The sequence below is a fragment of the Carya illinoinensis genome, chromosome 3 (assembly GCF_018687715.1).
Source record: "Carya illinoinensis cultivar Pawnee chromosome 3, C.illinoinensisPawnee_v1, whole genome shotgun sequence".
Taxonomy (NCBI): Eukaryota; Viridiplantae; Streptophyta; class Magnoliopsida; order Fagales; family Juglandaceae; genus Carya; species Carya illinoinensis.
This window is the reverse complement of record NC_056754.1, coordinates 20,017,299-20,044,126: the sequence shown is the minus strand read 5'-3', so window position 1 is coordinate 20,044,126 and position 26,828 is coordinate 20,017,299. Positions and strand designations below refer to the sequence as shown.

At 36.3% G+C, this 26,828-nt stretch overlaps 2 protein-coding genes across 4 annotated transcripts; both read left to right on the top strand.

Annotated features, from left to right (window-relative positions):
- Positions 1–1,886: 1,886 nt before the first annotated feature.
- Positions 1,887–7,774, top strand: LOC122303696 (probable LRR receptor-like serine/threonine-protein kinase At5g48740). 2 transcript variants are annotated; one of them, XM_043115594.1, is made up of 16 exons: positions 1,887–2,323; positions 2,847–3,366; positions 3,471–3,922; positions 4,018–4,135; positions 4,249–4,317; positions 4,412–4,480; positions 4,584–4,652; positions 4,759–4,830; positions 5,104–5,172; positions 5,250–5,485; positions 5,567–5,772; positions 5,924–6,050; positions 6,158–6,226; positions 6,702–6,891; positions 6,984–7,116; positions 7,297–7,426. In XM_043115594.1, exons 1-16 carry the CDS (start codon positions 2,185–2,187, stop codon positions 7,306–7,308), a joined length of 2,550 nt encoding a protein of 849 aa, XP_042971528.1. In that variant the 5' UTR covers positions 1,887–2,184; the 3' UTR covers positions 7,309–7,426. The 2 variants fall into 2 exon arrangements, with proteins under 2 accessions (XP_042971528.1, XP_042971527.1); XM_043115593.1 differs by having other exon boundaries at positions 1,893–2,323; positions 7,323–7,774.
- An 11,960-nt stretch (positions 7,775–19,734) lies between these two features.
- LOC122303694 (probable myosin-binding protein 6) lies at positions 19,735–24,346 on the top strand. Of its 2 annotated transcripts, none has more exons than XM_043115592.1 (4): positions 19,735–19,931; positions 20,259–20,994; positions 21,338–22,725; positions 24,055–24,346. In XM_043115592.1, the coding sequence occupies exons 2-4, from the start codon at positions 20,352–20,354 to the stop codon at positions 24,109–24,111; spliced, it is 2,088 nt and encodes a 695-aa protein (XP_042971526.1). In that variant the 5' UTR covers positions 19,735–19,931; positions 20,259–20,351; the 3' UTR covers positions 24,112–24,346. The 2 variants fall into 2 exon arrangements, with proteins under 2 accessions (XP_042971526.1, XP_042971525.1); XM_043115591.1 differs by having other exon boundaries at positions 19,741–19,931; positions 24,071–24,346.
- Positions 24,347–26,828: the final 2,482 nt, after the last annotated feature.

Below are 26,828 nucleotides of genomic sequence, written 5' to 3'. Positions count from 1 at the left end.
CCAAATAAACCGATTGTGTCACCATTCTCTAATTTTCTGTCGAAATATTCATTTTTCTAAGCTTTCCCCTTCAAATGGTTCCAACATTCCCAAAAAATAAGGAAGCCTTTAGCGATTACTACCCCAGAATTTATAAAATGTTGGGTAAGTGGAAATCCCTCCTAACACTGATGGTTGTGATTTCAGGACTTTATTTAAGCCCATTCCAAAACCATTCGATCATTCTAAGCTGCCAATATATCACGCAGTTACAAAAATGTACAGTTGGCATATCAATACAAAGGTATGTGTGAAATCAGTGTAGGATTTATGAAGGAGATAAACATACTTCTATTGATTGTCATTAAAAAAAGATAAAAAGATAAAATAATGCAACTCCAAATTGATTGTCTTACATGTACTTTCCTCTTTGCTCAGTTGATCTAGTTATCAAATTATAGCAAAAATATTGTTAGTAACAAAGATGTTGGTAGGTACACGTATCATGCATGTATTCATTTAGTTGTTAGCATGTGCTTATAATCTACAACACAAACTCCCTTAGCTTGTTGGTGACTCTGAAGAGAACATTGTTGCTGTTTTCCATTGTTGGCTATGTGCAGCTTCTCTCAAGAACCAAAATTTGCACTCATTTGAAGGATTATTTGGCTGTGAATAATGAATATTGCATTCTCACAAGTGGGGTTTCATGCAAACCACACAAATCCTTATCATTCATAATCACGATGGTACCTTAAGCTGGTACCACCACGGTGCTGGGAGTTTTGCTCTTTTGAAATCATTAGAAACAGAAAAAAGGCTAAATTTGTTAATTTTATTAATAATTTAACGTATATTTTGGTTGTTTAGTTAGGTAAACATCATTATGTGGGCATGAGCAAGAAAGAGAATTGGCTAACCTTTGTGGATGTCCATCTCATCTCTGGCACTGAAGTCATTGATTTCTGAGAATGAAATTGGAAGCAAAGCTGAAAAAAAAAGCACTAACTAAAGATTTTCATTGATTCAGATCTGCTCAATTAAGCATCCTATATTGCATGTCCCACCAATTTAGTGGAAAAGTATCCAAAAAGGACTTTCTGAAACTTGCACTCTAAGCATTGACTAACACTCGGTTTTTTGAATTTAATCTTTTCGGTTTAACAAAGGTGGTACTATCATAGACACAGAGATTACACAAAGTAATTTTATAAATTGATATAGTTTCATGTGATCTATTAGATCTACTTTACAATAAAAGTAACTTTACAATCTAACAAACCATATGAAATCACGTCAATTTGTAAGATTATTTTTGTGTAATTTATTTGTAATTAAAGTATTTCTCTTATTATTATATTATTATTGCTATTATTAGTATAATTTTATTTCTACAATTACTCATACTTCTATCCTTCTTTTACTCGCCACTCACCAACTTCACAGTTTCATTTTGAAAGTTAGGAAGAAATGAATTAAAAAAAGGTGAGACCAGAAACTCTTCAACGATGGTGTACTAATGGCATGTTTAAGAAATAGTGGGAACTATGTGATCTAGTTAGCAAATTTCAGTTTCCATCGCAAGTCGCAACCCAAGTAGAAAAGAACTGAAGAATAACCTACCCTTCTCTTTTCTCGATTTGGTGAGTTTAAAGTTCAGACCAACGGTGCTGAAAAAAAATTTCAGACACGTGATGTTCACAAAAATGACTTGTTAAGATAAATTATTGACTAAAACTACGTACTTTACATGTAAAGGACCGAGTCCACTACAAAGAACGTGTTGACAATGTTCTTGATCTTGATCTTAATTAGCAACTTTACCATTTTTTCTCCTCTTTAACTGCTCTTCAACTGCTACGACAGCAATTGCAGCAGCCACAATAGTACTTACAGCAATTTGAAAAAAAATAATAAATAAAATCTCTTTTCGGTTTTTTGATTTCTAACCGAAAACTATCATTACCCACTCAGCATGCTTGTTAATCATCTTTTCTCTGTACCGTCATCCATTATTAGAACCTCTCCTTTCTTCGCAGCTTCAAACTCAAGAAAGGAAAAATCCACTTCGTACTCATTACCTGGCCTCTCATCAAATCGGTCACTTTATCCTACCAAAGAAACAATCATTTACCGCCACCCCATCTTTTCTCTTTCGTTTTCTTCAGATGCTGGACGATAATAATGGATTAAGAATTTCGGGTCATGGCGTCTGTGGTTCTGAGAGATAAAAAAAGTACTAGAAATTTGTGGAGGGAGTCTGAGTTCATGAACATGAGGTGTTTCTGGGTCAGTTTCTTTCTGTTCTGCGGCTTATGGGTTATTGGTTTCTGTGACCAAGACGGTACGTTTTCTTCCATGATTGTGACGTTCAGCAGTAAAGATTTTCTGTGCTCTTGTCCAGCTTGTTTGCTGTTGGAGTCACAAAAATTTTGTCCTGAATTTTTATATCGCAATGTCATGCATTCATTGCTCTCATTCGTCCATCCCATAATTGGCAGGAAGTGTAAATTCTGTATGTTGCGTAGAGTGGAAAAACATAACTCATTTATTTAAGCCTTTCATCATGATGATTCTCAGGACAGTGGAGCATTCTGTTTGATACAGATTTAGAGATTGAAAATTTTTGCTCGTTCCTTAATTTTCTTCAAAAACTTTCAGTTACCAAGTGAAATTCGCTTTGGACAACATCATTTGTGTTAAAATGCCAAAACTGAACTGCCAAGGCTTTGAACTCAAGTTTGAAAATAATTTACAATTATTGTTTCCGTTGCATGTGTCAAAACTAACAAGCATAATCGACATTAGAAAGGCTAATATTGTTTGGAGCTCATGGAAGGTTAATTATCAGTATATGCATGCGACAGGTTTCTTGAGTATATCTTGCGGTGGAACTACCACGTATACTGATTCATCCAACATATCATGGGTCCCGGACGGTGAATATGTAAGCACAGGTAACATCAGTACCTCCTCGTCTGGAGATCCAATCCGGGTTTTCCCAGATATTGAAGGTCGCAAGTGTTATAGAATCCCAGTAAATAATGCTTCCTCGTTGATACTCGTAAGGGCACAATTCCTGTACAAAAACTACGATGGAAGTGGGAAACCCCCAGCATTCTCTGTTTCTCTTGGGACAGCTATTACTAGCACCATAAACCTCACCACTAATGATCCTTGGACAGAAGAGTTTCTATGGCCAGTTAATAAGGACACGCTGTCCTTCTGTTTGCATGCCATTCCAGAAGGTGGATCTCCTGTCATTTCTTCTCTTGAAGTACGACCACTGCCTCAAGGAGCTTATGCAATTGGCATTGGAGATTTTCCCAATAAGTCACTTAGAAAGAGTTATAGAATCAATTGTGGTTTTGCCAATGGCTCCTTGCGGTATGTTAACCATTCAGCCCTCCCACCTTTTGACATGTATGGATTGGATGATACATTTAGTTTTTAAGTGATTGGATTTTAATTCTTTTTTTTCATAACTGCAGGTATCCTGTGGATCCATATGATCGTATATGGGATAATGATCAAAACTTTATGCCACTTCACCTGTCAACGGGGTTTACCATTCAACGAAGCTTAGATCTGTCTAGTTTAAGGGAGGCTCCCCCTGCTGCTGTGCTTCAAAGTGCACGTGTTTTGGCAAGAAGAAATGTGTTGACATATAACCTTCCTCTCGACACCCTTGGTGACTACAGCATTTTCCTCTATTTTGCCGGGATTCTTCCTGTGTCCCCTACATTTGACGTATTCATTAACGGAGATGTTGTGAAATCGAACTATACTGTAAAGATATCAAATGTTAGTGCTCTATATATTACACAGAAGGGGATTAAGAGCTTGAACCTTACACTGAAGAGTATTACTTACTATCCTCAAATCAATGCAATTGAGGTGTATGAGATAGTTGATATTCCACCGGAAGCTTCCTCAACCACAGGTGCTATTGACCTTTTGGTTCTTCATGCTTGTTGAATTCATTCCACTTGATAGGATTGTCTAAATCTTACTTGTGGTCTCAAAACATTCTTGCAGTTTCAGCACTTCAGGTCATTGAGCAGTCCACTGGTTTAAATCTGGGATGGCAAGATGATCCGTGCTCTCCTTCAGCATGGGACCATATTGGTTGCGAAGGAAGTCTTGTTACATCATTGTATGCACATACACAAAAAGGAAAAAAAAAAAACAAAAAAAAAAAAAACAAAATCGTTTAAATCTTGAGTCTATTCTCCTCAAGTGATCTCATGATATGGGTTTGCTTTTTAGGGACCTTTCAGACATCAACCTGAGGTCAATCAGTCCAACATTTGGTGACTTGTTGGATCTTAAAACACTGTAAAGTCTTTTAAAACTCAGAAAACTGCCTAAACATTAACTTTGCATTCTCTCACACTCAGTTTCTGATGATGTCTTTGTTGCTATGCCCCAGGGATCTGCATAACACTTCCCTTACTGGCGAGATACAGAACTTGGGTAGCTTGCAAGAGCTTGAGAAATTGTAATACCCCTTCGAAGTATTCATAACTTCATTTCCCCCCCCCCCCCCCCTTCCTCCTTTTCTATGGACAAATGAAAATAGTCACTTAAATTGGAACTTTCAGGAACCTGAGTTTCAATGAGCTAACTTCCTTTGGTTCGGATTTGGACACCTTGGTTGGCCTTCGCATTCTGTAAGCTGCATTCTGTTTCTGGACCAGTATTACGGAGCCAAATGGTGATGCTGATATTGCATCCTCTCAACGTTCCCTCTATCTTTGTTTGTTCTTTCTTCTGCAGGGACTTGCAAAATAATAGTTTACAGGGAATAGTTCCTGATAGCTTGGGAGAGTTGGTGGACCTTCACTTATTGTAAGTGAGCCTTAATTAGACTCAATCAGTGGTTTGCAATATATCATGTTTCTAATTAAGGTAAAACATGAACTATATTTATCAGTGTGTTGGATATATTCTCCACACCGCTAACATGCAGAGTTTAATTTTAGACATTTCCTCTAAATCAAATCTTACCGTATCGGCCATGTAAAGATGCATCTTCTACATTTGACTAACAACAAGAACAATTCAAAAGATAAAACCATGTTCTTCACTGGATAAAATTATGTCCTATCCTGTATTCTACAGGAATCTGGAGAACAACAAACTACAAGGTACCCTACCAGAGTCTTTGAACAGAGAAACTTTGGAAATTAGGTTTGTAACGTAATTAGTATTGCTTCACTTTACGCTTGTTTTTCTTTCAACAATTCTGATGTATTGGTTTTGTGCAGAACGTCAGGGAATTTGTGCCTTTCCTTCTCCACAATGACATGCAGTGGCGTTTCATCCAACCCTTCAATTGAGACACCGCAAGTTACTATATTGCCCCAAAAGAAGCACACTGGACATGATCATATAGCAATTATAGCTGGGGCAACTGGTGGAGCCATACTTGCACTTCTCTTCTTTTCGATTATACTTTTCATCTGCATAAAGAAAAAGAGAACTGAAGTCACATATACATCAAGTATGTAAAAGTTTACAATATTTTTCTGCACATTGAAGTCTTTTACTTGATTCTTATACTGGCATTTTTTTTTATTGTTAGGGTCTACAACAGAAATGCGAAACTGGAATGCAGCAAAAGTCTTTTCCTACAAAGAAATCAAAGCAGCTACAAACAAATTTAAGGAGGTTATAGGCCGTGGTAGTTTCGGATCTGTTTACCTTGGAAAGCTTCCTGATGGTAAATTAGTTGCTGTGAAAGTGCGGTTTGATAAAAGCCAACTTGGGGCTGATTCGTTTATCAATGAGGTTCTCCATCTGAACTATTCAAGTGTGATTTTTCCATACCGTGGAGTCATGAGAAAATAGATTCACGCAGCTTGTTGCATACACCTTGGGAATTATGATTCTCGTGTCCTTGCCTAACTTTTCTCTTTCCCATATTGGGGGCTGCTTTCAGGTCTATATTTTGTCACAAATTCGCCATCAAAATCTTGTATGTTTGGAAGGATTCTGTCATGAATCACAGAAGCAAATACTAGTCTATGAGTATCTACCTGGAGGGTTATTGGCTGATTGCCTTTACGGTACTGTATGCATGATACATATTAGGAAGTAATTCTTGCTTATATTCCTAGTGTTAGGGAGCAATTTTATGAGAATTTCCTGTTTATATTCTTGGTGTTACTTCCAGGTCCAATCAGTAAAAAAGCTTCATTAAGCTGGGTTCGCAGACTGAAAATTGTTATTGATGCTGCGACAGGTATGTCTCTTCTCTATCATCAACCTTCAAGACTGCATAGGAAAACAATCACCACTTCATCTGAAAGAGATATTTTAGATTTATTGCCACCAAAAACTCTTGGATGTATTGATACAGAAATGGGCAAACACATTGTAAAAAAGCTTCCACCATTAGTCGAACTGTACCTCATAGAAATAGTAGAGCAGATATCTGGGCAGCCATCTTTTTAGGACAAATCAATGCTTCTTTGGATCACTTAATACTCTATCTTTTCATCTATGAAGTACCCAACTCTTTAATAAAAAGTACATGACTCTGGGTATACCAAAACCATTACCATGGATAACTAACTAGATCACTACATTACCTTCACTCTTTTTCTTAGAAATTAGAAGATTTATTTTTTCGTACAAGCAATTTTCCATTATAAACATGACAAGTTACTATTAAGGAGATAAATGATTCCATTTCTGAGACAATTTTTTTTTTCTAGGATTGGACTATTTACACAATGCAAATGAACCACGAATCATACATCGTGATGTGAAGTGCAGCAATATTCTTTTGGATGAGGAAATGAATGCCAAGGTCTGTGACTTTGGCCTCTCTAAACAGATAACCCAGGCAGATGCAACTCATGTTACAACTGTTGTCAAGGGCACTGCTGGATATTTAGATCCAGAGTAAGTTAACCAAAAGAAACGGGAAAAAACCTAAGACAATATATTTTTTTATTCTTGATAATTATGATACTCAAAGTGGATGTTGTATGCAGATATTATTCCACCCAACAGCTAACCGAGAAGAGTGACGTGTACAGCTTTGGGGTTGTTCTCTTGGAGATCATGTGTGGGAGAGAACCTTTGAGTCACTCGGGAACTCCAGACTCATTCAATCTGGTGTTATGGGTAAGCTGAAATTTTTCTTTCTTCTTTTAAATTTTGCTGAGTAACAGAACCACCAAAATTTTCCATGTAATTATTTAGGACTTGAAAACTCATGGCTGAAAATGGGAGAAATTCCTGATAAATCCTAAAAATATGGTCGGAGTCCTGGTATGAATGTTTATCTCTATTCATTCTTCGTAGTGTTGTTTTTGAAATGTCAAGTGCAGGCCAAGCCCTATTTACAGGCAGGGGCATTTGAGATTGTTGATGAGAGCCTAATGGGAACTTTTGACGTGGAGAGCATGAGAAAGGCAGCCTTAATTGCTGTGAGGTCAGTAGAGAGAGATGCATCTCAAAGACCAACGATTGCTGAGGTTTTGGCAGAACTGAAAGAAGCCTACAGCATTCAGCTCTCTTATCTCGCATCTCATGAACATGCCAACTGATTTCTAGTGAATACAGCTCTGAAGTATTTATCCTAAAACCAAGACTTTTTTCTTTTCTTTTTCATTTTTTCTAAGGTTTGTAAAAATAGAGTCAGGCTCGGTCGAGTTGAAGTATTACTACTCAAGAAATGCTGGTAAAGTTAAGACGCTTGGAAACTTTTTGGCGATTATTTATGGAGATATGTATATCCATCTTGATAATAGCAGCACTGAAGACTCTTTGTTTTCTGCAAGTTATGCTAAGTTCTACTATGTGGGATATTGTAACCGTGTGGAGTCTCTACAGTATGATTATGATGAGGGACAACTGGTTGTAAAAGGCCATGATAGCAGTTGGCCTTGAGAGATGTTTTATCATAGGCTTCATGTGGTACTCGTAGCTGGTTTTCATAGTGAAATTCTCCAAACAGAGATGACACAGATGAAAAGTGATATCGATACAGCATGTATACAAAGACAAACACTGAAGTACACTAAGAAAAGAAATGAACTAAAACCAAATAACACAAGTAAAACCGAAAGAAAGAACAAATTGATGAATATATTGACAAACATCAGTGTCTGAGTACATGACCACCGATTACACGAGTGAACACAATTAAAACACAACATTACAAATTTAAATAAATGAGCTTGACAATATGCACAGAAAACACAAAGAAGTAGCGTGAAGTTTTTGTAACATCTAAAACCACAAAGACAAACTAATTGGTGAAAAAGAAAATCTATTAAAACATGTAATTTTGGAAGTAGGGAGCTTTTCTCCTATTCAACCACAAAATTCAATTTCCTATCCTGTTAGTAAATAAGAACTAAATAGCATATGCAATTGTATAATGATATTAAATGTAAAATAATATATCTATTGAATGACTAACTTTTATTTAAAGCTTTTTAGTTTTCAGAACGCATATCTTTTTGGTTTCCTCAATTCATGCCTTTTTTAGTTGTGTAATTAATGAATTCATAAAAGTTAATGGATTTAAATGGCTACGATTATTTTGGCACACTATATAAAGAGAGATCAATTCTTCTATACACTCGAGCAAAATTTGTGAGGTTTCTCATCACTAACAAAGAAATTAAACGACGGTAAGGAGAGAGAATATCAAGGTGGTCAACCAAGTTTTGGAGGTCAAGGTGCTAATATTGGTGTTCTTCTAAACATTTTATTTATTGTATAATGATTTAACACATGTAGCTAACTAACTTAACTACATATAGTACTTTTTATTTAAAAAAAAAAAAAAATTCTATTCATGCAAATTGCACAGGTCTGCGACTAACGAGAATTAATGTACCAATATCAGTGTTTAGCACAAGTAGTACTATTGCAAAGTTACCTTCGAAAAAGAAAGCCATCACCTGTTCTTGAAGACACAAGCTTGCTGGTATAAATGTCTTTGCAGACTAGGAGCTAAATTGAAGTTAACGGACCAACTCTATAGATAATTACAAGTATCATCAGCAAATTAAGGCCAACATGTTGGGTTTATATCATATATGAGCCAATCTTTACCAAACCCAATTATTTAAATGAATCAGACCCCTCAACCTTAATCTGCAAGTTTTTTCTTGAGTTTGTGTTAAGTTCACAAATTGTGACAAAAATTGTCAGTTCTGCATGTTGTGTGTTGCGTTCAGGTAGTATCTGGTGAGCACCTTTTAGCTCTTCCATTTATATTTTATTCTATTCTCCAAGAAACATTCTACCAAAAATAAGTTAGAATGGTGACAATATAGGCACAAACTTTTTGCTAATGGAAATTCCAATCAGCTTTATGTGAAATTTGCAAATCATTTTCTCTCACTAAAATTAGACCATTTTCACCCAGTCAAATAGCCACAAATGAAAGGGATCAATAGATAATTATTCAACAAACGGATACAACAACCTACAGTATGAGATTAGAATTCATTTCTCAGTATACCAATATGACAACTTCAAGCCTCTATTATTTTGGGTGTAGATTATTTAAGCAGCAATTCTGATCACTAGGAGGAGTAGCGGCGTCGCAGGAAAAGGAATAATGCTGTTGAAGCAGCCACAGCATATGGGAAAAGAGTCCAAATTCCCTGCATGATTATACAGGTTGGATCTACATATTTGTGTAATCAGAACTTCATCACTCAAACAGAAATTTGCTTACCACCACAGTTGCAACTGTAGCAAGGGCAAACACAGGGTGCTCCCTCAACAGGAATCCTATCCCTAACTGAGCTCAAAAAGGCAAAGAAAAGCTGCATTACTTTCGGAGCTACAAGTTTGTTATCTTTCGTATCTATTTTAATTACCATTCTTCATTACAAAAGAAGGAAGATCCTATTCTCGAAATGGAAGAAGTTAAGCATGCGTGACCGCTTTAGCAGTTGCTTAGAGTTACCACGTCGTAGATTAAAATATGCATGCATCCAGAAGGAAAATACACAACAGAATGGTAGACGAACCTATACAACTTGAAAATTTTTAATCATTTCAGCAAGTGTTTGAAGATGAGGGGATGTGGTAATTGGCAGCATATGAGATATCTTCTCCATTACTATATTCAGGAACTTGGTACATAAAAAGAAATATTCCTTAGCAATGCTAGTTATGATCACCCACACATGCATATACACATAGAAAGCTGCAAGTTCTGCACTCGGATGCATGTCATTCCCAGGATGAGAATATAAGTATACATCAGATACTGATTACATTTAATTAACATTGCATTATCATCACATAGTCAAACACTTAACATGAGTCATTATATCTTTCTTATATTTTTTCCTGCTTTACTTGTTGTAAACTAATAATGGATTCAATTACAAGTTTATAGTTATGCTCCCATGACTTGCAACACCTCTAATGGACAAAAGTAGATAAATCTTTTTTTTTCCAAAACATGTAATTGATATAATTAGATATAACAAGAATACATTGTAAGCTTAATTTCCTTGTTGTTTGAATACGATTGCCTGGAATATTAGATTGAAAAATCCTTTGGCATCATTTTTCTCTCATACCATCTTTCTCGCATGGTTATTTTAAGTCTCCTCTAAAACTAGTTTTCCCTACATCCATAGATTAATCACCATGGCCATTGGAAAATTGTTGCTTTGAGGCATATGTTCCTCCTAAGAAAGTTTCAATGCTACAATCACAAGGAAAGCAGAACGAAATAATTTGAATAATCATAGGGCCTAAAGTTAAAAGAAATAGCACCTCTAGGAAAAGGAGGGAGGGGAGGTGGTTTATTTTGACCACATTTTTGTTACGAGCACGGATGATGGTGTTGCGCACTCGACCTGTCCAAAATCACACAAGACGATATTTAAGTGGTTCAGCAAATTGCCTACGTTCACTGGAGCCTCTTTTACTAAATTTGTATGAGATTTACAAAACTCTACAAACTCTCTCTCTCACGTACTCTCTTTCTCTGATTTTTCCCCATTCTTTCACAACTGAGCTCTCTCCTATTTATAGAAGAGAGCAACCTACAATCTAATTTCGGTGCAGCTTCTTTTGATTTTGCTGGACAGCTCAGGTGGTGGGTGGCCTAATAGGGCTAAGAAATAAAACGGTGCCTAATAATCCAAGAAAGAAAACGGTGGTTTTTTAACAATTACCCTCTCCATCCAAGTGAAACATACCAGGCTGCTTGCAAACTGATTCATTCTTCAAATAAATGCACATCTTTCTTTGACATGAGAGACTTCTACTATCGAATACGCTCTAATGCACCCGAAGGGTGCTCAGCAGTGTACAATACTGATCAAGTCCAAACAGTGTTAGAACTTGATCCCTGTGACGACTTTCGTCAACATATCTGCTGGATTATTTTCAGTGCCAATCTTCTAAAATTTGATGTCCTCTTCTTCTAATATTTCACGTACAAAGTGAAATCGGGCATCTATGTGTTTTGTTCGAGAGTGATATACTTGATTCTTGGTCAAATGAATTGCACTTTGACTGTCACAGTAAACGGTAACCTTTTGCTGCTTAAAGCCCAAATCTGTTACCAATCCCTGTAACCAAATAGCTTCTTTCAAGACTTCTGTTACAGCCATGTATTCAGCCTCAGTTGATGATAATGCAATTGTCGACTGCAAAGTTGATCGCCAACTAACTGGTCCTCCAGCCATAGTGAACACATATCCAGTTGTCGATCGGCGTTTGTTAAGATTACCTGCATAGTCTGAGTCAACATATCCAGTTACTAAACTATCTTCACTCTTTTTGAACTTCAAACTAACATCTACGGTCCCTAAAATATACCTTAGAATCCACTTAGCCGCATGCCAATGAACCTCTTCAGGATTATGCATATAGCGACTAACTGAGCTAACGGCCTGGGAGATATCAGGTCGTGTACACATCATGACATACATTAAGCTTCCAACAGTACTTGCATATAGGACATTCCTCATGTAGTCCCGCTCTTCATCTGTTTTAGAAGACTGCAATGCACTGAACTTGAAATATGGGACCATAGGAGTACTCACCGGCTTCGTCTTCTAGTCGATGTTGAAACGTTGCAGTATTCTCTTCAGATACTGCTTCTGAGTAAGGTGAACTGTACCTTTCATCCTATCTCTGCTGATCTCCATTCCCAGTATTCTTTGTGCTTCTCCCAGATCTTTCATTTCAAACTCATGATTTAATTGAGTTTTTAAGCGATTTATCCCCCCTTGCTTTTACATGCAATTAACATATCATCTACATATAAAAGCAAATAAATGAAATATCCATTTGCAAGTTTTCTGAAATATACACAATGATCGTATTGGCAACGAGTGTATTTCAGATCCATCATACAGTGGTCAAACCGCTTATACCATTGCCGAGGTGACTGCTTCAAGCCATAGAGTGACTTCTTCAGATTGAATACCCAATTTTCTTTTCCAGCTTCTTTGAAACCTTCTAGTTGAGACAGATAAATCTCCTCTTCCAGAGCACCATGTAAGAAAGCTGTCTTTACATCAAGCTGTGCTAATTCAAGATCATATTGTTCAACCAAAACTAGCAATAGATGAATGCTTCATAACAAGAGAGAATACTTCACTGTAGTCAATTCCCTCTGTCTAAGCGTAGCCCTTGGCTACCAACTTAACTTTGTATCGCAATCCATTTTTAGCAGCTTGATCATCTTTCAGATTGAAGATCCACTTACAACCAATTGTCTTCTTTCCTTTTGGAAGTGGCACAAGCTCCCAAGTCTGGTTCTAGTGAAGAGACTGTATCTTTTCATTTATCGCCTTTGTCCATTCAACTTGTTCAATGGACTGTATCGCTTCTCTGTAAGTGGTTGGAATCTCACCCCCTTCAGCTGGTAATGCATATGCCACATAGTCTGCAAAACGTGTCGGTACACGTTTCTCTCATCTTGGTCTGTTGGTTGCTATTGATTCAGGTTGTATTGGAGGTACTGTGATTGGACTATCAACCTCATCTTGTATGTGCTCTCCATTTGTTTCTCCTGAATCCTTTCGAGTGGAAAACTCCACCTTTTGTGAATCACCAGGTATTTCGCTATCATGGTTGCCTTCATTGGAATCTTTATGCTTATGTGACTTAAGCATCTCAGATTCATTGAATGTAACATCTCTACTGATGATCACCTTTTTAGACTCTATGCACCAGAGTCTATACCCTTTATACCAGTACTAAAACCCAAGAATTTTGCTTTCTTGGCTTTAGGATCAAGCTTACTTTCTTTAGCATGATAGTAAGCAGGACATCCGAAAACGTGTAAAGAGTTATAATCAGTAGCATGTGTACCTTTTCACATTTCAGTGGGTGTCTTCCTGTCATTGGCAGCTGCAAGTAGTCGGTTGATGAGGTGGCAGGCATATGTCACAGCTTCAACCCAAAATTTCTTATTGAATCCAGCATCCAGTAACATACATCGCACTTTCTCTAGTAAAGTACGGTTCATCTGTTCTACCACACCGTTCTGTTGTGGTGTATCTTGTACCGTGAAGTGTCTAACAATTCCCTCTCTCCGGCATACTTCCATGAAGGGGTCTGAAGTATACTCTCCTCCATAATCAGATCTGAGCCACTTGATCTTTCTGCCGGTTTGAGTCTCAACCATTTTCTTCCAATCAAGGAAGATTTTCAGCACTTTATCTTTCTTCTTCATCATATACACCCACACACGACGAGAATAATCATCCACAAAAGTTACAAACCAATACTTACATCCCAAGGATGCATTTTGGGTAGGTCTCCAAACATCGGAGTGTACATAGTCAAGTATTCCCTGTGTATTGTGTACTGCGGTTCCAAACTTGATCCGCCTCTGCTTCCCCAATACACAATGTTCACAGAAAGACAGTTTATCAGTCTTGGCACCTTTGAGTAAGCCTTACTTCACCAGTGTTTGCAAAATTTTTTCTTCAGCGTGTTCCATACGCATATGCGAAAGACTGGTGGTGTCGGTATCAGTCTCATCTAACTTCTCACAGCATGTGGAAGCTCTTCCATCAACAATACTTCCTTGCAAGAAGTACAAGTTTCCTCGCCTCAAGCCCTTCATTGCCACCTAAACTCCCATTAGTACTTTGAGAGTTCCGTCTTCAATGGTGATTCTGAATCCCTTTGAATCCAAAGATCCTAGTGAGATGAGATTCTTCCGCAAGTCCGAAACATATTGAACTTCTATCAAAGTTTTGACGCTGTCATTGTGCAGCTTTAACCGAATGTTACCTATTCCCTTAGTCTTATAGGCACTATCATTGCCCATAAGTACTACTCCACCTTCAATTTTTGTGAAGTCAGTAAACCAGTACCGATTGGGACACATGTGATAGGTACATCCGGAATCCATAATCCATTCATCGGAATGACAAATGGATGATGAACTTGTCAAGAAAAAATATGAATCATCATCTCTGTCTACGACATTGGTTGTGGTGGGTTGATTCTGCTGTTGTTCCTTCAGTTTGGGAGAATCATTCTTCCAGTGTCCTTTGTTGTGACAAAAGAAACACTTGTCTCTGGCGAGTTTTCTGCCGACTGATGAACCACGTGATGTGGCCCGGGTTTTCGATTGAAAACCTTTCTTCTTTCCGGGATATCTTGATTGTGGTCTCCCTCTTGCTGTTAGCGCTTCACTTGATATATCTTATTGTACCTGCTTATCCTTTTTGCGGTACTCATTGCTAATTAAAGAACTAGATATATCTTCAAAACTAATCTTTTCCTTCTCATACAGTATAGTAGTAATTAAATGCTCATATGTATTAGGCAAGGAATTTAACAAAAGTAAAGCTTTATCTTCATCTTCAATTTCAACATCCAAATTTATCAAATCAGCAAGAATTTGGTTATAACTATTTAGATGTTCGGACATAGAAATACTTTCACGAAATTAGAATCTGAAGAGCTTTTTCTTCAAGTGCAAACGACTCTCAATGCTCTTCTTTATGAACTTATCCTCCAATTTTTGTCAAAATTTCTTAGCATTTGTCTTTCTCATGACAAAATACTTCTATTCTTTGGTAAGGCATAACCTAATTGTACTACAAGCTTGGGTATTAAGCTTCTTCCAATCATGTTCAGTCATATCATCTGGCTTTCCGTCCAACGCAATATCCAACTCTTGTTGGATCAAAACATCCATGACTTCACACTGTCACATGCCGAAGCTGCTTATTCTATCGAACTTCTCAACTTCAAACTTGGCATTTGACACTGTGGACAGACGTCCAGAGCTACTGGCATTTTCAGAACTCCTATCTCTTCTAGATCTTTCCATTTGAATTTAGAAAATTTAGACACAAAATTTCAAAATTCTAACTGTACGGATGAGTCCGGAATGATCCAAATAGTTGGAAAGCACTATCTGATCGTTGAAATCGGACTCCAAATGGCTTAGATCAAGATCAAAATGGATCTAAAAAATGAACGGTCCTAATCGTCTAGCGCGTGAGATGCACGCGTGGAAGCAGTGCGAGTGGAGCGCTTGGGAGCGTGTAGGACACGCGCAGATTCCTCTATAGGGCGTGTGGTGGGTGCGTGAGCGCGTGTAGTTCACGCGTCCTCTACCTTCTGGGCGCGTGAGGGCGCGTGTGAAGCGTGGACTTCACACATCGTCAACCTCCATGGCGTGTATGGCACGTGTCTACGTGTGGGGGCACGTGGAGCACGAGTGGCACTCGTCTTCAACCTCCAGATGTGCGTGGAGCGCGTGTGTTCACGCTCCTAGCTTCTACCGACGCGTGCAGTTTCGTCCGACCTCCGTTTTCGATTCTGTTTGTGGCAACGGATTCATCTCGATGCGAGGAACACCCTGCAGTTGTCAAAAGTTGATTTCGAACAACTTGATTTCTGGACAGCTTGAACCAAAGCTCTTATACCAATTCTTGCGCACTCGGCCTGTCCAAAATCACACAAAACGATATTTAAGTGGTTCAGCAAATTGTTTACGTCCACTGGAGCCTCTTTTACTGAATTTGTACGAGATTTACAAAACTCTACAAATTCTCTCTCTCACGTACTCTCTTTCTCTGATTTTTCTCCCATTCTTTCACAACTAAGCTCTCTCGTATTTATAAGAGAAAGCAGCCTACAATCTAATTTCGGTGCAGCTTCTTTTGATTTTGCTGGAGAGCTCAGTTGGTGGGTGGCCTAATAGAGCTAAGAAATAAAACGGTGCCTAATAATCCAAGAAAGAAAACGGTGCACACTTGGTTAGTTTTTCAACAGATGGATCCCATAACAAGGGTTAACTTATTGACAAAAGTAGGTTATTAGAGGTAAACTATGCCTCCTTCAAACACATGTTCAAAATATACTTCTTTAGTACTTTATTCATGGTGGTCAAGCCACAAATAGATTGCATGCATTATTGCCTAGTCTAGTATGTAACATAAAAGATAAGATAACCACTTGACCAAACAACCCATATCTGAGTTCAAGTTGGACTCTATGGTTGAGGATAGGATCCTCTTATTATCAAGTTGAGACACCCTTTCTTCCTCACCCTCCCCATCTCTAGCGCTTCTCTTCGGAGATGATCTTTTGATTTATTACTGTTGCCCAGATGACTAACACAAAAAGGGGGTGAATTGAGTTGTATTAAAAAAAATAACAATTATAAATCAAATATATAATATAAAATATAAACAAAATACGAAACAGTAATAAATATAAAGAGCAAGGGTAAGAGAGAAGCAAATTCAGTATGTTAACGAGATTCGGCCCCATTGCCTACGTCCTCGCCTCAAGCTACCCCTTGAAGATCGCCAAATTCACTATTCAACCTCTTTTAGGTGGAGATAGAAACCTATTACACCTTTGAACAATACCGCTACAAAGGATCCGTGTAGAACACCCTCTACACTTACAATCACCTTACAGGTGGTGATTCAACTATTTCCTGTATAGAACACTTTCTGCATGCACAAGGGTTATACACATCCTTTTACTGATACAAGAGTTGATAGTGGGTAGGTTATCAGAAAACATTTCTCAATGAGTGAAATAAGAATAATATAGCGCAAACTATATATCTCAAGATGAACAAGGATTAACGCTCAATGATTAGAGAAAAGAGAATGAAAGTTTTGAATGAATGTTGTATGCTCTTGATGTTGTAAATGTGAAACTCTCAAATGACCTATTTATAGGCATATGAGACTTCATATTCAAATTTAAAAAGATTCACATGTCAAAGACAATATCATTCACTTTTTCAAAAAATTCAAATAAAATGTTCTTCTTTTTCAATTGTCAAAGATAACATCATTCATTTTTCAAAAACTTCAAACCTAATCTTTTACTTTTGGCATATGACAAAAGGAGCACACTTTACTTTTCAAATATTTCAAATCTAATCTTTACTTTTTGTATATGACAAAAGGAGCACACTTTATTTTTCAAATCATTCAAACAAAATCATCTACCTTTTACATAAGTAAAAAAAAAATATCAATCACTTTTAAAAATATTCAAATAAAACATGCACATGTGAAATATGACAATCAATTATCTTTAATATTTTCAAAGTTCAACCCTTTAATCAAGGTATGCACATGTGAAAGATGACAATCAATCATCTTTCAAAATTTTCAAATTTAATTTTTAAAATATTCATGCACATATAGAAAATGTATTTTAATGTTTTATGATAAAATATTAATTTTGAACCTTAATCCTAATTTCGAATTTTTAAGAGATTTACAATATTACTCTATGACTTTAATGTGAACTTGTTCCCTTCTTGCTCATACTTGTTTCCTTGATGTGCTTGACTCCATTGTGTAGACAACTTGAGTTTGAGACTTCTTTATTCTTTGAATTTATTTGTTATCATCAAAATCCATGTGTAGATATATAATTACACAAAACTTGAAACATTGGATTCAACAATTACTGCTCTTACTTTGCTTTTCTTATTCTCTTGACGTTTCTCGTAGGGGAAATTCCTAACCTTTCCATCTCTAGTGCATTTCTATCCTCTTTCTTATTATTCTTGTTGCGGTGTCTAGCCCAATTGTGTCATGATGGGGTCAAATAGGAATGTTATTATTGATCAAAAGTGCTTCGAGTTCAAGAAGGTCAATGGTAGGTGGTGGAGAATCACGAAGAGTAGTTGTCGCACTATAAAATACATTTCCATGGATCAAGAATCGTTGGGATGGCTGGCTGTTATAGTGAAGGAAGGTGTAGCCAATGGGGTTCATCCGAGTTTTCTAGATCGAGAAGAAGTGGGGCTCATGTCTTGGTGGTGTAGAGGCAGCATAACTCCTATGGGAGTTTCTTTTCCTTATCGGAGTTTGGCCAAGTGAAGCGGCATGGGCTGTTAGTGATTCTGCATGGGAGGGATGGGGTAGGGTGGAGGATTTTTGACAATATGTTGAAGGAGCTCTCTGCAACTTCCTCTGTTTTGGGAGGGATGAACAGAGTAGTCACCCATGGAGGCCTTCACCTCCGTTGGATAGTCTGCCACTTCCGTCGTATAGGGAGGCACTCCAAGGTCGACTTGAGGGGCATCGAGATGCGAAAAAGGCAGAGATGGTAGGGCTGCCCAAGTTAGAGATGGTAGCTCTTTCGGAAGGTACTCAGTGTGGTGAAGGGGATGGCAGAGGCTATGTTGACTCGAAAGAGGAAACTTGGATGGAAGTGTTGTCTGATATCGAAAAGCAGATGAGAGAGTTGCATAATAAAATGCAGTGGTTGAAGCGGTGCGTTTTGAGGGAGGATGGAGGGGGCTTGGGTTTGAGTAGAATGGGCCAGGGCAAGCCCAATGAGCCCAATAAGGAAGGAATGGGGAAGGGTAAGGGGAGGGCCTTCGGCACAACTCTTTTTGCTCTAATTTAAAGAGCCTGATATTTTGTCAATTGTTTAATTCTAAGGAGAATTTGAGAATTATTTAACCTTTCTAAAGATTAAAGAATTGAGCACTATTTTTTTAAGAAAACAGTACGAGATTTATACAAGTAATTATAATTACAAGACACTCTTGAAATATAGATTCGTTGTATTTGCATCTTATTCATATTTTAAAAATATCTAATAATTCTTCAGACACGAGCACCCTATAGCAAAGTAGCGCAATTCTTTCGTTACAATTGATTATTTGAGTCTTAGGGATGTAATTGGTTCGAAAGAGGTTACGGATCGAAAATTTTGAACCATCATTTTTTTTAGTCCAGTCAATCCTATTCGGTATATGAATATTTTATTTCCTTTTATTTCTTTTTTTGACATAAAAATTAATAAAATTAATAAAATTAAAACTAAATAATCTCTTTAACATTTTATATATAATTAAATAATATTAAATAAATAATTTTATTATATATGTAGTCAATAATAATTTTTTAGATAAAAAATTATATAATTAATTTATACAACTATTATATAAAATAATACATTATATATATAAGATATTTAAAAATAGATATATACATTCGGTCTGTCCTATTCTAATCCGGTCCAAGAGTCACAGTCCGATCCGATTCCAACCAATCTATTTGATCCGGTCGGTTTTCCGGTGCCGACCGATATTCTTACACATCGAAGGAACTTTTGCGATGCTAAAGAGCTTGGAAAAAGTCATTACGAATTGAGATAAGGTTTATACTAAAATCCCGCGCGCAATGATGGCTTTTGGCGGCGCTTCGTTAAGGCTTCCACGAAATGTACGGTTTAGACTTGAAACCAAAACCCGAAATCCACGAGACGACACGTTCTTGACGCCAAGACAAAACTTACATTTTTCGCTCGAAAACGACGTCGTGGTGAACTGGCTTATCGCCCTGTCCTACTTTGCCACTTCAAAGCCGTGAAGTGTGAACTACCCGTCTGTTCCCGCACGCAGGAAGCTGCGGAGATCTGCTCATGTGCGAAGCCAACGAAGCCCTTACGAAATCATTGCCAATATTGTTGAATCCTTGGTGGGTTTTCAAATTCAGCTTACTTGTAGTTGTGTCGAACTCTACTCCGGGTTAATGCGTTTTATTTTATTTTTCGGCTTCCTTTTGAACTAAGTACTCGCGGTCCTTAATTATTTTAATTTGCTCCACATGATCTTTAATATATTAATGGAGAAGCATGTGCTATAATTATCAGTTCACACTTTGTGAAGAATCTTTGATTCCCAGGCTCTTCTTTGTACTGCTCAAATCTTTATTTATGTAACTATTGCATTTTACTTAGCGGGCTGTTTCTTTTCGGTTAATTTTTGGTACCCTGATCTTTATAAGCTTGCATTTTCTCCGTAGGAATTGGGGTTTCAGTTCTCAAGTGCTTGTAATGGTCAATTACTACGTAAGTTTCTTTGGACAAATCTGGGGTGTTGGGATCTTCGAAGAAGGATGGTTTTGCAAGCAGTTCGTCCGTGGACTTTGGGATGTCTTATAGAAGCATTTCTCGAGCTTTTTCTGGCTTATATCCTGCTTTGTGTATCGGCTTTTGCGTTTTTACCCTCGAAATTTTTGAGCCTTTTTGGGCTGCATCTGCCGTGTCCTTGTAATGGGGTTTTTGGCTATAAAAATAGCAATTTGTGCATGCATGATTTGCTCGTTAATTGGCCAAAAGGAATTATCTATTCTGTTCATAAGTCGGTGATGAGTAAGTTCCCTTTTAATTTGGTTTGGTTCGACGATCAAGCATGTAATTCAGGTAAGCAGCCAGTTGGAGATGGAAAATGTGAAAGTGGGGTCGTTGGACTGGAGAAAGAAGCATCTTGCAGCTCATTTTCCAGTTCTAGATTGCAAAACATGGTTGATCGGGAAAGAGGGTATGATGTCCCGAAGAGGATTATGAACCTGAAGCAAAGGTCTGGACTTCGGCGCAGAAGGAGAGCTGTTCTTGAAAACAGACAATTCTATTCTGTTTTGCCAAATGATTATTCACATTCAGTTGTTGCTGGTAACACTCCTTATGATGGCGCTGAAATGAGAGGCAAAACCAGTGAAAGCTTAGGTCCTGTAAATGGGAGAGAAATTCCTTTCATGGGTGAGTGAATTATTCAAACTTGTCTAATTTTACTGCTAAGATCTTTTTCTGCCGAAACTTACACTTTCCCTGTGGATTTCTCATCAGCTATTTAAATGCAACATTCATTAAGTTCATTTGACTTCTGATAATAGGTTTAAAATCAATTTATAGCTGGTTGGAAGGGAAACAGTATTTAAAGTTTTGCCAATACATTTATCTTTTGTATAGAAAGGTCAAAATTTCCAGATGTTGAAAATCTGAAATTGAATTTTGTATGAATTGAGCACACTAAATTTGATTAGGCAATACATATTAAACGTTGTATTACCATGCTTACTGATTTCGTGGTCATGCCATTTAGGTGAAACAAATGGATCAATGGGCATTGATGTGGGAGAAAGAAGCCAGCATAATTTTGAACTGAGTGAATCATTTGGTGAGGGTAATGGCATATCTTCTTCAGTAGAAACAAACATAATTAAATCTCCAACTGAATTTTTTAAAAATGAAGTTCATACTATCCGAATCTTGGAACTAGCTCTTGAAGAAGAGAAAGCTGCTCGCTCTGCTCTTTACCTAGAACTGGAAAAGGAGAGAGCTGCTGCGGCAAGTGCTGCTGAAGAGGCGATAGCCATGATATCACGGCTGCAACAGGATAAAGCATCAGTAGAAATGGAAGCAAGGCAGTATCAAAGAATGATAGAAGAAAAGTGTGCTTATGATGAAGAAGAGATGAATATTTTGAAAGAGATACTTGTTAGGAGGGAGAGGGAGAATCATTTTTTGGAGAAGGAAATTGAAGAATACAGGCAGATGAGTTTTCGAGAAAATGAGCTGCCAAAAGATGATTTACATGATAAGAAGGATAAATGGGGGCAAATGCCTTCATCTTCCCTTGAAAGGAATGATAATGAACAGTTGATGTTGCAGAGTGAGAATAACATGCCGATTGGTGATGAAGTGGGAAGTTGTGCAAATTGCTCTTCAAATTATAAGGATCCTTTAGTTGAAAAACAAAGGCAAATTTATGGATATGGCTGTCTTGAGAAAAATGTTCTTTTAGCTGGTGAAGAGAAGGGAAAAGAGGATAATGGCATAGTATGCCAACAGGTGACAGGTGAGGCAGCGATCACCATGGTTCCATGTGATGGTGAAGAGCTAGAGAAAGATGGGAAATATAAAGATAAATCAGATGGCAATCCCCATGGTTCCATGCTTGAAACAGAACCAGCTGTTTATGATGTCTATGTTGTTGATGATAGAAACGAAAACTGCAATGAACAAAGTGGAAAAGAAAGTGGATTATTTAGTAATGCTGTTAATGAACCCAGAGATTCTGTTGTCACAATGGGAGCATCTGGAGTCTGGAGCAGAGAGGCACCAAGTGATCATCCAACCATAAGCAGGGCTGGAACTGAGCCTAACATTGATAAAGGTAGATTGGATATCGGTAGTGAGTTGCCAGTGTTGAGTCTTTCACGATGCAAAAGCTTGCTTTCTGATTTGGGGAGAGAGTCTCTATCTGCATTCGGTAGTGAAAAGTTGAAAATTGACAGTGAGATTGAAAGGCTCAGAGAATGCCTACAAATAGTCCAAGGGGAAAAGGAAAATTTGACTTTATACACGGAGAATGTGGACAGGGAAAAGGATCCATTGAGACTTCTGCTGGAGATATCAAAGCAGCTTCGGGAGATTCAGCAATTAAGAGATCCCACGCAGCAGGCATTCTTGCCCCCTTCATCTTCTAAGGTTATTTCTAAGGCACTTTGCTTACCATCAATTCATCTATTAAAATGATACGTAGATTTAAGTGTATATACACTTGTCTTTTACATTTCTCTGGCCCTGACCATCCACTCTTACTGGTTATGTGCTTGATTTGGCCTGTTTTTAACATCGAAAATGATTGGTTCGGGTATTATCCTGCATAGAAATAATGCAGACATGAATATTGGTGTTTGGTACAGTATCTATAAATTCTAGAATGCATTGAACATGCACTGTGGACAAAATCATGGGATTGGGTTCCCAATAGACTTGGAAAGTTTCCAACAGCAAAAAAGGCGAAAAGGAAATGTAGATGCTATAAAGGTCATGATGAATGTTTCTAAGATAGACATTACATTGAAATGTGAACCCTAAACTACTTATAGGTTTTAATGAACCCACTAATCTCTGCATTAACCCCTTGGACAGACAGTGCACATTGAAACATATCGACAGCTTAGGATTCATATTTCAACTTTTTGGAGTTCAGGGTGTAAATTGAAACCAGTCGGTACTTTAGTGTGCAATTTAAACTTTTGATGTTTAATGTGCATATTGAAAATGGAGCAATACTTTGGGGGTGCAAAATGTAATTTACCCTAAAAATAATAAGAATAGCATGTGTGATTTGCGTGATCCGGTTTTTAAAACTTCAAAGTGATCTTTTTGTAATACCTAGATAAACTTATGCACCACAATAATATTTTAAATCATTTTTTTAATATTTATTATACTAATATTCTGTTTTATAGCACATGCATATACATGGCACAACCCCCCGCACCCCTTCTGTTGCTTCTTGAATTATTTTCATAAAAAAATACTTGGTAAATGACACCCTTCTTTCCCTTTGAATCATGTTGTTGAAATATGAAGGGTATTGTAGCAAACATCTTGCAGAATGCATCCATGAAAGATTGCAATTAGGTATTATACATTGTGATAATTCCTTTGACATGTTCATTGAAAGAGAAAAATAAAATAAGGAGAGAAAGAGAGTGGGGACAGAAAATAGGAACAACAATTCATCATCGCTAAGGCCCGAAATTGAAGTTTAGCTGAAGGGAAAGCAGGGAAGCCTGAAGAACGTAAGAATTGTGGAACCAAGCTGAGTTGAGTTGGTGTTATATAAAGCAATATGCAGCGTCTCATTAGCAGTGACTTTCTTCACATTACATATGCTTTCTATTTGTTGTCCATTCTTATGTTAAAGCAATATGCAGCCTTTCATTAATAAAAGCTTTTGTTCACGTTATACTTTCAATTTGTTGGCCATTCTTATGTTACCATGTTAAGCATTTCTGATTACAGGATCCTCCATTTTCAGGTGATTTTGAAGAAAAGATGCTCCCAGACTGTGTCGTGTGAAACGTATGAAAATGCATAAATCGTGTACAACAACTACCAGTTGTTTAAAGAACCTGGCCTGTAATTTAGGTCACTTTTATCCTGAGAAATTTGTAGAGTCTGCTGGAAAGAGTTGTGTGAATTCAATTATCTGTTGTGTGTAGAATGTATATAAAATAAAAACTATGTAAATAGAGTCTACGAACATAATGAAAATTGATGGAAAGCTGTAATTTTTAAACGATCCATCTCACCATTCTTGCCTTGGCAGATAAGGGGATGAAAAGATTAACAAGGCCATATCAATTATAGCCATCATTTGTCCTCTGGGAGCAACTGGGTGTAATTATTACGTCGAGCATTTTACCGGCTAAGAAGGGAATAAAAGGGTGACTTTATTCTGATTGAAGGGACGGCAAAAGGGAAAGGCTTTCTAATAATGATCCAAAAATTTAAATATTTTAGGATTTTTTTTTTAGAATAATGTTATATATCATCTTGTGATAACTGTATAGTCGTTTTAAAAAATAATAAAATTTATTATTAAAAAATTAATTTTTTTTATATAAATTTTATATTTATTTATTTTTTTTAAAGTGATTGTGTGACGTTTATATATTCACTGTAAATATTATTTATTTTAGATTTTTAATTATTTCATGATTTTAATTAAAAGTCATATCCTATATATATATTTATTTAAGATAATTGCGTGATGTTTATATATTCGTGATTAATTTTCTGGAATCTTTAATTACTTTATGATTTTAATTAAAAGTCATATCCTATACGTGTATTTCTTCAAACTAATAACAAAATAATTGATATTTTCTGCTTAAAAATTAAAAATAATGGATATTTTTTCTACTAATATAAAGCTGGATAATGATGTTTGTGGGCATTAATTAATGATGCCTTTTGGACTCCACAAGAAGGTTCCTACTTATCAACGATTTTCAGTGGAAGAAAAAATGAATCCTCTAGATCAGTTTCATCTCCGCCGTTAAATACCCACTGTTTTCGCCGATGGACCATTTGACAAATAGAGACTTACTGGAAATTTCAATCCGAAATATGTCAATTCAATGGAAAAGTCCTTGAATTGTATCCGCATTTCGTCTCTGGGTGTCCTACTTGCTTCCTCTTCGTTTACGAATTGAACACTAACTAACAGCACCCTTTTCTCATTCATCTTGTGTTTTTTATCTTTTTTTTTTTTTTTTTTTTTTAGAACACCTATTTGACTTTGATGGTTCTCTACTTCCACTCCTTCCAATCCTGAAGAGAGTCATTAAGATTGTATATCTACATTAAAAATAATAATTATATTAAATACAGTAATATGTGTGTTGCACACTTATTTTAGAAAAAAAAAAAAAATCACTGTTAAAAATTTAATTTTTTCATGTGAGTTTCAAATTTATTCTTTTTTTAAAAAAGAGTGGCAGAACCAACAACTTTTTTTAAGGACCAACTTTTCTATCGTGTAACAAATTTATGTAAAATAAAATAAATATTAAAAAATAAAATAAAAACATAACTATATATATAGCTAGATCTTGATAATTTGTTATATACGCGTAAAAATAAAATTATAAGACCAGAACTTAATATAAGTTTCAGATTTATGATGATAATATTTCATGGAATAATATTCATCCATTATTATTTTTTAGATGAAATATTTAGAATTTTTTTTATAGAAATTATCATGTGATATTTTTTGAGATCTCAGATAATTTGTTTTTTGCTTAATGAAATCTAGATAATAAAATCTCTCAATTATTTTTTATATAAAATATCAATCTTAAATGATTTTTTTTTATATTTTCACTTTGAATTCTATACTAAGAAACCTAATATGGTAAAATAAAATACTTTGATATTCATATTAATAAATTTATTATTTTTCTTAAACTTAGTTTAAATTAATCTTAGTGAGGCCACATTCTTGAAAATAGATAATATCTATATATTATACAAAGTTTTAGGACTATATGAAAAAAAATGGAGAGGTATTTTTAGGTATATTAAAATTTTTAAAGAACATATCAAAATTATAAATATTTGGGGAGTATTCTCTATATTTATAAATTTTAAAAAAATTTGGAAGGCCATGCCCCCCTAAGTCCAACGTGGGTTGGCTACTGTTCATACCTTAAAAGTTAAAACTAAAATAAAAAAATAAAATAAAATAAAATGGGGACCATGATAATGTAATTATAATAAAGAATAGGGTTGGTTGGTCGCAAAAGAAAGAGTTTTCCCTAACGAACACGTTGCTTAGCGTATAATTCTAAAATCACAAGTGAGAATGCTTAAAAAACCGAATCTCAAAAATTATATTTTAAATTAATTAAACAAATTTATTTATTTTATTTTTATTAAATTAATTAAATTATTTTATTCAATATTCATATATCATATATTAGTTATAAAAATCAAATAAAATAAAAGAGATGTGAGGCGTCGAATAATTAGCAGAATTTTTATTGGCATAAATGTTTTTGTAAGCAACGTTGTCTTTGTGTCGGTGGAGAATGATGCACAAAAAACAAAAACGAAGCCACGGTAAATAGTCGGGGGCATGGTCACATGGTGTATTGGGTATAAAGAGCCTTTGAGCCAACCAGGGAGCGAGACAAGTGGTGTGTGTCAGCATTTGTCACGTGCATGACTAAACGCCTCCCGTCGGTCTCTGTCTCTGTGTCCCCCCGGTGCCTGTCCTCCTTCGTCCT

Bases quoted from the DNA above. Each gene is read 5' to 3' on its own strand.
- LOC122303696 (XM_043115593.1), top strand. From the start codon at position 2,185: ATGGCGTCTGTGGTTCTGAGAGATAAAAAAAGTACTAGAAATTTGTGG. The intron at 2,324-2,846 runs GTACGTTTTCTT...TGCATGCGACAG, and splicing joins TGGTTTCTGTGACCAAGACG to GTTTCTTGAGTATATCTTGC. The intron at 5,173-5,249 runs GTTTGTAACGTA...GGTTTTGTGCAG, and splicing joins AGAGAAACTTTGGAAATTAG to AACGTCAGGGAATTTGTGCC.
- LOC122303694 (XM_043115591.1), top strand. From the start codon at position 20,352: ATGGTTTTGCAAGCAGTTCGTCCGTGGACTTTGGGATGTCTTATAGAA. The intron at 20,995-21,337 runs GTGAGTGAATTA...CATGCCATTTAG, and splicing joins GAGAGAAATTCCTTTCATGG to GTGAAACAAATGGATCAATG. The intron at 22,726-24,070 runs GTTATTTCTAAG...CTCCATTTTCAG, and splicing joins TGCCCCCTTCATCTTCTAAG to GTGATTTTGAAGAAAAGATG.